The sequence below is a fragment of the Charadrius vociferus genome, unplaced genomic scaffold (assembly GCF_000708025.1).
Source record: "Charadrius vociferus isolate BGI_N301 unplaced genomic scaffold, ASM70802v2 scaffold529, whole genome shotgun sequence".
Lineage (NCBI taxonomy): Eukaryota > Metazoa > Chordata > Aves > Charadriiformes > Charadriidae > Charadrius > Charadrius vociferus.
The window spans coordinates 2,527,104-2,537,032 of record NW_009650172.1 but is presented as its reverse complement, the minus strand read 5'-3'; the positions used below and the strand labels follow the sequence as shown (position 1 = coordinate 2,537,032).

The window sequence follows — 9,929 nt, the reverse complement described above, 5'->3', positions numbered from 1 at the left end:
AAACAGAGCTGGAAACACTTGTAAATAAACAGAGTTGCATTTGTAAGAGCGTACCCAGAAAGCTATCATTTCAAAGCTAAAGTGTAATCTCCTGGCTAATATGGGGACTTCTTTTTGGCAGTGTATTTCTCCTTTCTGAAACGCTCCAAGAGGAGTACTCCCAAGAAGCTTGCTAGCATCATAAAGGTAACAGAATATCACCTTTCTAATGAACAATTTTTCAACTGTTTTTCTTTGTACCTTAGAAAGGTGCCTTTCTATCCTCTTTGTACTTTTCTTTGTTATCTTAGGTAACATAGTTTGCCTGTGCTTGAATAGTCTTCCGAGTATGAAAAGCAAAATGGATTAAATTCTGCAATCCTCAGTAACCTGGCCTTCGTGTCATCAGAATTCATGTGTTTGTTCTTAGAGACCAGGTGAAACCAAGAAAACCTTAAGGAATGTTTTGTTAGCTTTTGCTAATTATAATTTATGGTAAGAGGGCAGCAATATAAAAACAGCTACACGATAACCCCTAGGACAGCCACAGCATGTCCTGAAATAGAGCTCTTTCCCTGGACACAGAGAGCAGGGAAGCCCCAGCAGCTATTTAAACCTTGGATTTGATTATTTTATTTTTTTTTAACCAAAACCAGCGACAAATGGTCAAGCCAAAATCAAATGAGCTGGCCATTTATTATGAGCTGGCCATTGAGGCTATTATTGAGTCCTCCATTGAGGACTTTAAACCTTCAAATTGACCGGAGCAGGACTCAAAGCAAAGATGATTTTCTCACTTACCACATTCTTTTGCTGTAACTTACAGTTCCTCTGCTGCCTGAGTGAAAGCTGCGTGGGGCTCTACTCTGTTAATTCTTTGTGGCACAAATTCACATGGTTGTAGTCAGATTTTTGTTTCTGTTCGTGTTAGTTTAACAGCATGTCGTCATTATGGAAGAGCCCGTGTCCCATATTGTCGTTTGTTTGCAGTCTGTGAAGGGCTGGAGTTCCTACTGGGTGCAGTGGGCCAGATCAAGGATGGCAGCTGTGCCACAACACACCAGTGCCACAATCCAAAGCTTTGGTTTTGGCTGTTCTCCCATTTTTCTTTGTCACCCTTGCATCCCTGCTCGTCTTCTGGGACAAAACTAACTCATCAGGAAATAGGGGCATTTTTCTACTCAAGAGCTCAGCTTTGCTCCACAGCCAACATGAAGGAGAGAGCAGGACAGGACAGAGCACAGAGAGTAAATATTTTACAGTTTTGCAACTGAGCTCGAAGTTGAGGGGATTTGCTGTTGTCAGCAGTGTATTCTTCCACTCTCCAGCTGTACAAGGTTCACTTACTTAGATCACCTCTTATTTCAGATGACAAGAGACTCTGGATATTCCACCATGGCTGAGCAGCAGAAGCAGGTAAAGGCTCAAGGTCATCTTTTAAAGGAAGTGTTATGCGGGTGCTTTGGAAGGCTGGATGTGTTGAACCATCTTCTAAGAGAAGTGACAGAAACGTCCACGCTCTGATCACTTTAGCCCAACTAGCAGCTCAGCACAGCAACCTTTCCCCAGCACTTTTTCCCTTCCAGTGGACTGCAGCTGCAGCACTGAGTGGTGAAGGGCGTTATCTGTGCTTGCCTGGCAAATAGACAACACTCCCCTGTAACCAGAAGCTGTGCCACCTAACTGGGCCCCTTTCTCAAAGTGGTCCTGCTAAACAATACGTTTCCCAGCTGATGTGCCCCAGTCTCTTTACCTTGGAGGCAGCAACCCTGTTCTGCGCTTAAGGAATTTGCCAACTCGTACAAGCCCTTTAAGGGCAAGATCTCAAGCGATCCATGGATCAGAGTTTGGAAACTACTGTGCTGGAGTTGTTGGCATGAAGAGAAACAGGGTGTTAGCACTTGAACTTGATGAACAAGATTTTTTTTTTTCTATGTAAACTTCTTTGCTTCTACAGCTCATGTAATTATACTGTGTGGGATTCATTCACGTAATCAGTTCATCACGTGCAATAAAAACACAGCCTCAAAACAAGACAGTTTCTAGCAAAAGGGCTTTTAAAATAGCTCAAGTGCTGAGCTTTAGCGACTTTCTGTCCTATCTCAAAGCAGGACATACACAGTGTCTGATGAGTATGAGTTACTAGTTTTTGAAACACTGAGTTTTTTGGCTGGAAGATGCTAAAGACTCTGAAATACTATTTGGTCTAACTAAAAATTCTGACACTTGTAAGACATGAGAGTTTTTCCTTTGGTATGTTCTTTCTTCATCCCAGGAAAAAGAAGGTTTTATAGGATATGATTTGTTAAAAAGCTCTAAGCTTTTTATAGCTTTTGTAATCTTTTTTCTAAAGAATATGTAGATGGTCTTACAGGGTCTAAAGATTAAGAAATTCTTACCTCATGTCAGCATACACGAGGCATAGCATGGATGCAATTGCCAGTATGAAACTGCTACGAGAGCAAATCTTCAGAATCAGCACACACTATCTGAAGCTGGAATAGATGTTTTTCGCCTGCCTTGCATTTGTAGCTCAGTACACCCAGTGATAATGCTGGCAGCTGATTGCATTGCTTTTAATATAAACCTATACGGTTCACACACATCGAGCTGTAGGGCAAGAGTCCTCCCCAGTTGCTAACTTGAATTTAAAATAAAAAAAAAAAAAAAGATGATAAGAGAAAACAGTTGTTTGTTTTAATGAGGAAAGTCTCAGTGCTAATGAGCAAAGTTCTGTCCTGGTACAGATAAATATTGCTGACAAGTCCTGGGTGACGTTTAACATTCTGTAGATGTTACAGAATCTAAAAGAATCTCTTAGCACCGAAAGCCGTGTAGAGAGGGTTCCTCTATATAGCATTACCCTAAACACACCTGCATTCAACATTTATTAGTGAGCTGTCTCTCTTGTTTGTCCTCTCTGACAGGAGGCAAGCAGGACAGCAACTATGAATCATGTTATTTTTACTCCGGTCTGTTTGTGCAGCACAACACCAGTGTCCTTCCTGTTTTTTAACTGAGTAATGAACAAGACACTAGCTGGTTATTACACTATATTATTTTATAATTGCATTGATTATTTTTTTAAACATTTATCCTGCAGATAAACATAATGCATATTTCACCTAAGAAAACCTGAACTAAGATTGCTGAACTCCAGAACCAGTTCCAACTTGGGCTACTCTAAAAGACGCATAGTTAATTATATATTTGTCATATATTTGCTAAACAACTTGGTTTTGAATATTTAAATGCTCAAATATATTGAATACTGCTTTTTGAATACACTTGTTCCTGGAATCAAAAGGTGTCTGGTAATTTTCTGACTTTCTTGCAGTTGCTTTGTATGGTTAAAATCCTTACAGTCACGCTACCATCACAGCTGCCCTTATGCCGTACACAGGAATATATTTTCAGTTGATAACATTTCTGTAGCTGAGAGCAGGGATTTAGAGAACTTTACACTTTCGAGAAGTTGAGTATTTTAGCTCCTTGTTACTGTGCAGCTGTTCCACACAGATGGCACGTGGTACCTACTAGACAAGTTGTACTCTCCGTACTAGAACTGAGTTGTACCTGTGATGGCCTAAAGGCACAGCAAAGTGAATTATGCAAGGAAAGGTATTGTCCTGTATTAAACCTCGGTTATACTTGGGGGGAAAGAGGCAAGCTTCTGGGCACGCGAGCCTGTCTTCAGAATCGGTCTTCAAAGCAAAGAGGAAAGTTGAGAGGAGTGGTTCTGGATTAACTGGAGCTGTTAATGAGATCATCTGAGCACAACAGTTCTTGACTACTGTGGGGAGAAAGCAAACTGCGTACTGGGAGGGAGAAGATACTGAGGGAGAGAGGTGTTGCGACGGAGCACCATTCCTCGCCCCCAGGTCTTCCTTTCCAACTGCTCTGAGTTATCCAGAAGCCCCTTATATTATAGTCCTCCAGGTTCCGAGAAACGTGCCAAATAAAAACAAAGAGGGAAAAATCAGCAGTCCTTTCTCTCCTTTGGTTATTCCAGGGAAATGCCGTGTCAGTGGCACTTCAGGTCTCTGTAAGCGTGGCAGATGGATGTGTGTGTACTCCTCCCCTCAGTTACACACAATAACACGTAACAGCTTTGTTATTATGTTCTTTAGAGAGTTTGTGAAACAAAACGGGCCATCACAGGACTGCCTTTACCTCTTGCATTTCAAGTCCAAACAATGCTAGTGTAGGACACAGCAGCACATGGGTACTCTTGTTGCTTGCTCGCAGGAAGAGAAGCTCTGGGATGCCATGAAGATCACTGCCTACGTCCTTGGCACAGGCCTGCTCATATTCACTGCCTTAGCGAACTCTGCTTCTTGGTAAGATCGTTTGAACAAAGGGGCTAGAGGAGAAACTTTTCTGTGGGGAAGGGAAAAAGTGGGTGATGAAAAGATGGGCAACCAAGAACACTTACTCCCACAGGTACGCGCAGGACATCTGGGACATCTTAGGCCATTTCTGTCAAACAACGTGGCTACAGTTCTACTATAAGTTTGAGGGAGACGAGTGGACAATCTTCCTCCTTGGTAAGTTTTAACAACTCTCTGCTGTAGGAGGAACCACTCAATGTATTACATCTAAAAGGAGGACATGGACATGCCTTCCCAAACTCATTAAAGCTCCCACTGAAAAAGCACACGTAGGCTTCAAAGCCAGCCACAGCTGATGTAGCGCGACCGCGCTGCCTTTGCACTGGTTCATCATTAGACCCCCTATACAGACGAAAAATTTCATCTTTTTACTGCTGCTGAAATGGCTTCCTTGTGAAAACACACTCTTTGCTCCTGTGAGAGCTGAATGACTCTGGAAAACTAATTACTGAAAATTATAGTAAAATTATTGAATTTTACTCTTGCTGTAGCACCTGCAAAACCCTGCTCTGTCTGTGGTTAACAGCTGGTGAGCATGCCTGGTAGGGACCTCACAAGGTCCCAGGGATAAACTCAACCTTATCCTACTTGTATTTAAAAACAACCCCTGACAGAGATCCCCCAGCCTCCCAGAAAAACCCTTTCTTAGCCTCAGGTGTGGCAAGTTGCAACCTGTAAGACACTTGTCTTCTCTAACCTCCTCCCCATTCCCTAAGTCTTACCTGGATGTCAGAACTTACCCATATTCCATTTTCAAGTGTCTCAGGGCAGGGGATAGGCATCTGGCACATCTGGGTCCTCTAGATACTACGGCACTGTATTTTAGGTTTTTTTTTTCCGATTTAGCTGTAGCTCTCAATTTATTCACACACCTCTGCCCTTTGCTCATGCCACAGGGGCTGCATTGGTGCCTAGCCTCGCTTTCTGGTGCTTCAATGGAATCCTTATGGTGGCTGATGTAACAGGAAAGCCAACTTTCATTACCCGCTATCGCATTCAGCTGGGCAAGAATGATCCTGTAAGTATTTCTCACTCTGCTTCTTCTGCCAGCTAAACGCTTCCTGCAGTCTCTCAGGCTAGGAGTGGGGAGAAGATATTTTATAAGCAATAATAAGGTCTCCCCTCAGCCTTCTCTTCTCCAGGCTAAAGAGTCCCAGCTCTCTCAGCCTTTCCTCATAAGGGAGATGCTCCAATCCCTCAATCATCTTGGTTGCCCTACGCTGGACTCGCTCCAGCAGTTCCCTGTCCCTCTTGCACTGGGGACCCCAAAACTGGACACAGTATTCCAGTTGTGGCCTCACCAGTGCCAAGTAGAGGGGGAGAATGACCTCTCTCGACCTACTGGTCACACTTTTCCCTATGCAGCCCAGGATTCCATTGGCCTTTTTGGCGACAAGAGCACATTGCTGGCTCATTGACAATTTACTGTCTACCAGGACCCCCAGATCCTTCTCCTCAGAACTACTACAGAATCAAGCTGAGTCTTGTATATCAATTGCAGAGAAGAAGGCAGTTCTTGTAATTAGGCTACTGATCAGATCTGTTTTGACTGCTTGTTAAAAAGTTGATCCCAAAACTAACACAGAAACAGCCTACAACTCTTAAAGCTCTTCACCCTCCCAACTCAAAGCCACATTGCTTCTGATTTAGCCTCAAGTCCTCGCTTCTCTTTTGCAGGTGGACACAAAGAAATTGCGCCAAGCCATCTTTGTAGCACTGTGTAATCAGTTCTTTATCTCCTTGCCCATGCTTGTGCCCATGTTCCACGTCATGAAATGGTGGGGCAACACCTTCAGCAAGGAATTACCCACCTTCCACTGGTTTCTTGTGGAGCTAAGCATCTTCACCTTAATAGAGGAAATTCTCTTTTATTATACACACCGGTGAGTACAGGAACAGGACTTTGTGATTTTCCCCCATGCCTTTATACTTATACCCATCTCCTGCAACAGCAATAGTCCTGGTCCCCCCTCTTCCACCAATCTTGTATTTATATGAGAAGACTTACAGGTCCTGGAATCCACCCTTACAACATGAGGCTTGGGTGCTGTAATGCTGCTTTGTAACTGTAGTAAGCAAAAATGGGTAAAATTACAAAGGTGGAGGAGCTTAAAGGCTAAAAAAAAACCCAAACCAACCAAAGCCGCCAGCTTCACACAAAAGCTGTAACCCATCATTCTTCAAAAAAAAAAAAAAAAAAGCAGAACAAGACTGACTATCCTGAAAGAAAAAAGCTCAAGAGGTCAGTGACCGATCGCCCGTTCACGTATGGCACCTACGAAACGGGACCTGGCTCCTGGCACAGCAGGCTGCCTAAGCACTGACACCAACGTTAAAGGAAAAACTGAAAGCATGGAAGAAAAAAGCCTGCGAGGCTGCGCAGAAGCGAGCACAGCATTCTCAGAACTATGTAGGTTTGCCTTTTGGACAAACACAGACAAAAAACCTCCATAAAAAAATAATTTCTTAAAGGCCCACAGAACCTAAAATGCTGCCTCTAATAGTTGCCAGTAGGTAAAGTCAAAACAGTGAAAATATAAAGTGAGTCTTCCCCTCCAAAGTACTCCCAAGTTTGGGAAAATCAGCCATTCGGGGACTTAGATTTATGGGATTTGTCTGGACTTAAGTTTAACATCAGTCAGTGGACACATACATTAAGTGAATGTGTTAAAGAGAAAGAGACAGAGGGAAGCCAGGAGTCCTACACTCTTATTCCCAGCTGCTCTAAAATCTTTATTTTAAAGAGGAGGCATGAGCAAGTCCCCATCAGAAATTCTGTGTGAGGTTACTCTCTGTTCCCTTCTACTCTGTTTTCTCTGCTTAGGCTTGTTCACCTCCCACTCCTGTATAAGCACATTCACAAGAAGCACCATGAGTGGACAGCCCCCATCGGCGTGGTCTCCATTTACGCTCACCCGGTAGAACACATAGTAAGTGGATTCTCCCATGGTCACCCTCCCGTTCCTGCACGGAGTGTGATTTCCATGGGATGACAAGAAGTGGTAAGAGAAGACAAGCAAATGTGCCTTGAGACTCTTCTTTCTTAGGAAGAGGAAGCTAAGCTGCCCTGCCAAGAAGCCTGGCTGTAGAAGGGTTGCCATGCCCGTTCATACTGGACTGCACTGGCTTTAAGAGCCTCCAACAGATAAGGAAATGACTGAATGGTGCTTCCCTGAGCACAGAGAGAGCTGAGTGCACAGACGGTGCTTTCAGCACGAGATGTGACACTCAGGCAGTCTGGGTCACTGCATGGACTCAAAGTTCTGTCAAGATTTTCATGCTGGTGGCTGGGATCAGTGTTTGCAGGAGCGTCTCCCAGCGCTGCTCCAGCTGAGACTTCTCATGCAAACACATCCCACCTCTGGAAGATTCCACTTCTCAGTACCAACTCCTGTTAACAACAGTCCTGGGCTGCAGCACCAGCCCTTGTGAGTCTCCTCAGTTCATAGTCTTTGGGCAGCAGAATGAGGTTTTCTATTAAAGAGTCCCGCTGAGCCTAACTGGTGCGGTAAACTTGGTCTGGGCAGTGACAGGCGGTTGTGCCACTGGTAGGATGCAATGAAGTGACGCAGCCGGGACCACCACATGGCTACCTTTGACTGCACATGTCCCCGGGGCCACTGCCCTTTGACAGCGAGGTTGCCCAAGGGCACCTTCAGCACTACTCTGAGGTGAAGCTGAAATTCAGAGCTCTGGCTCCAGGGTGATTTTCTGGAGCCATGCTGCCCTCCCACCCCCGGTTTGATCTCACATCTAACTTCCACTACACGCTTAGGGAGCTCGGGCTGTGACTATGTTTTGCAGTGGATAAAACACAGTTAGCTCAGAGTAAATTATTTCTTTGATGATTATGTAATTTTAGTAAGGCGTTTGCAGAAGGATTTTCCCTTTGTGCTGTTTGCACAAAACTAATGTGATGTATCACCCAGGTGAAATGATTCAGCTCCTCGACAAGAGTCTGCTTCTTGTGGACCCATTAATGAAGCAGAGTTTGCTTCTCATTTCTAGCTCTCCAACACACTGCCTGTCATGACTGGCCCAATGATCATGGGGTCTCACATCGTTTCGATCGCAGCGTGGTTCTCCCTTGCTCTCATAACAACAAGCATTTCGCACTGTGGCTACCACCTGCCCTTCCTACCGTCGCCGGAGTTCCACGACTTCCACCACCTCAAGTACGTCTGGGCGCTGCTCAGCTTCCCTTTCTCCTCCCTCCCGTGCCCCGGCACTGCTGATGGGCAAAACTCCTTTCTGAGGGTCAGGTGGGTTTGCATAACTCGGGTACAAGCAGAGGAGCCTACCCAGTTCCCCCGACAGCAGGAGAACGCTGGCAGTTCTTAGACAGTTCAACAGAGAGCGGGATTTCGGAGGACTCCAGCCCACTGCCCACACAACTGCCAGCCGCCTCACTGACACCCACCCTCCTCCATCAGCTGACTTGGAAACCTTCTCCAAAGCACAAACACCCAGCGGACGCTGAGGGTCTCAAGTTTCCTAAGGTTACACGGGAGGAAAGAAAGCAGCAGGTATCACCTGGGCTTCCCCCAGCACAAGCACAGGGTCAGGGATGGTTCTCTGCAAAGCTCTTCCTAGAAGTTTAGCAGACACTGCGCGTGGTCTAGAATAGAGACAGAGCAAGGGCAAGTCACACAGCTGACATAAATTTGCAGGGAGTCTCTCTGTCTGTCCCTCTCCCATACGCTGGGATGGGTAACTCTCCCTCAGATAACATCTTGCCCAAGCGCAATTAACCCTTCGGGGCAGAGATTCCCTGATGCCTCCTACACCGCAGAGAGCAGTTTCAGTGGGTTGGTCAGGGATAGATACCACCGTAGTGGAGGAAGTGTTCCCGTCTCCCGGGAGTGCACTAAATTCACCCCTTCGAACAGTTTGCCCCTCCTGCAGAGACAGACAACGTGGCAGTTCTACCACCATGCAAATGCCGGGCGACATCCAAACCACAGTACTGCTTCTCCTTACCAGTCTTTTCCTCCGAATCTCAGCTCGTGTCAGGACACGGACAACTGCAGAGCCGAGACGCTCTCTGGACAGAAGGGCTGTGCTGGTGTCCCTCTGCGGGAAGCGTGGCAGCTCGGTGGCCCGGGACAGCGGGTCTCAGGAGCATGCAGACACGGCGACGTGGCCATCCAGCTGCTCCCGCAGCTCTGAGCCACCCGGGAGAGAGATGGCTGATTGTTCAGCACCACCGTTTCTGGGTAACGATGGCACCAGAGAGGGAAGCTGCAGGAGAAGCTTCACCCAGGCTTCGTTAGGGCTGCGAGGGAGACTGGTGCAGTGGCAGAGTCACCTGGACGGCTTATCAGGGCTCGGAAAGGAGATGGAAATAGGAAGGGCGAGGCAACCCCAGTAACTTCTAGTGATGTTTAAAGTTTGCTTTCCAGGTTCAACCAATGCTACGGAGTCCTGGGAGTGCTGGATTACCTGCACGGAACAGATACAGCGTTCAGACAGACCAAAGCCTTCGAGAGACACAGGGTCCTCCTCAGCCTCACGCCACTCTCCGAGAGCATCCCCGAGGCACCCAGGAGGGCAGAGTGA

At 46.1% G+C, this 9,929-nt stretch overlaps 1 protein-coding gene across 1 annotated transcript; it reads left to right on the top strand.

Annotated features, from left to right (window-relative positions):
- Window positions 1-1,347: 1,347 nt before the first annotated feature.
- On the top strand, window positions 1,348-9,929 carry FAXDC2 (fatty acid hydroxylase domain containing 2). Its single transcript, XM_009892614.1, has 8 exons — window positions 1,348-1,395; window positions 4,228-4,319; window positions 4,423-4,526; window positions 5,267-5,388; window positions 6,048-6,253; window positions 7,195-7,300; window positions 8,379-8,545; window positions 9,773-9,929. Exons 1-8 carry the CDS (start codon window positions 1,348-1,350, stop codon window positions 9,927-9,929), a joined length of 1,002 nt encoding a protein of 333 aa, XP_009890916.1.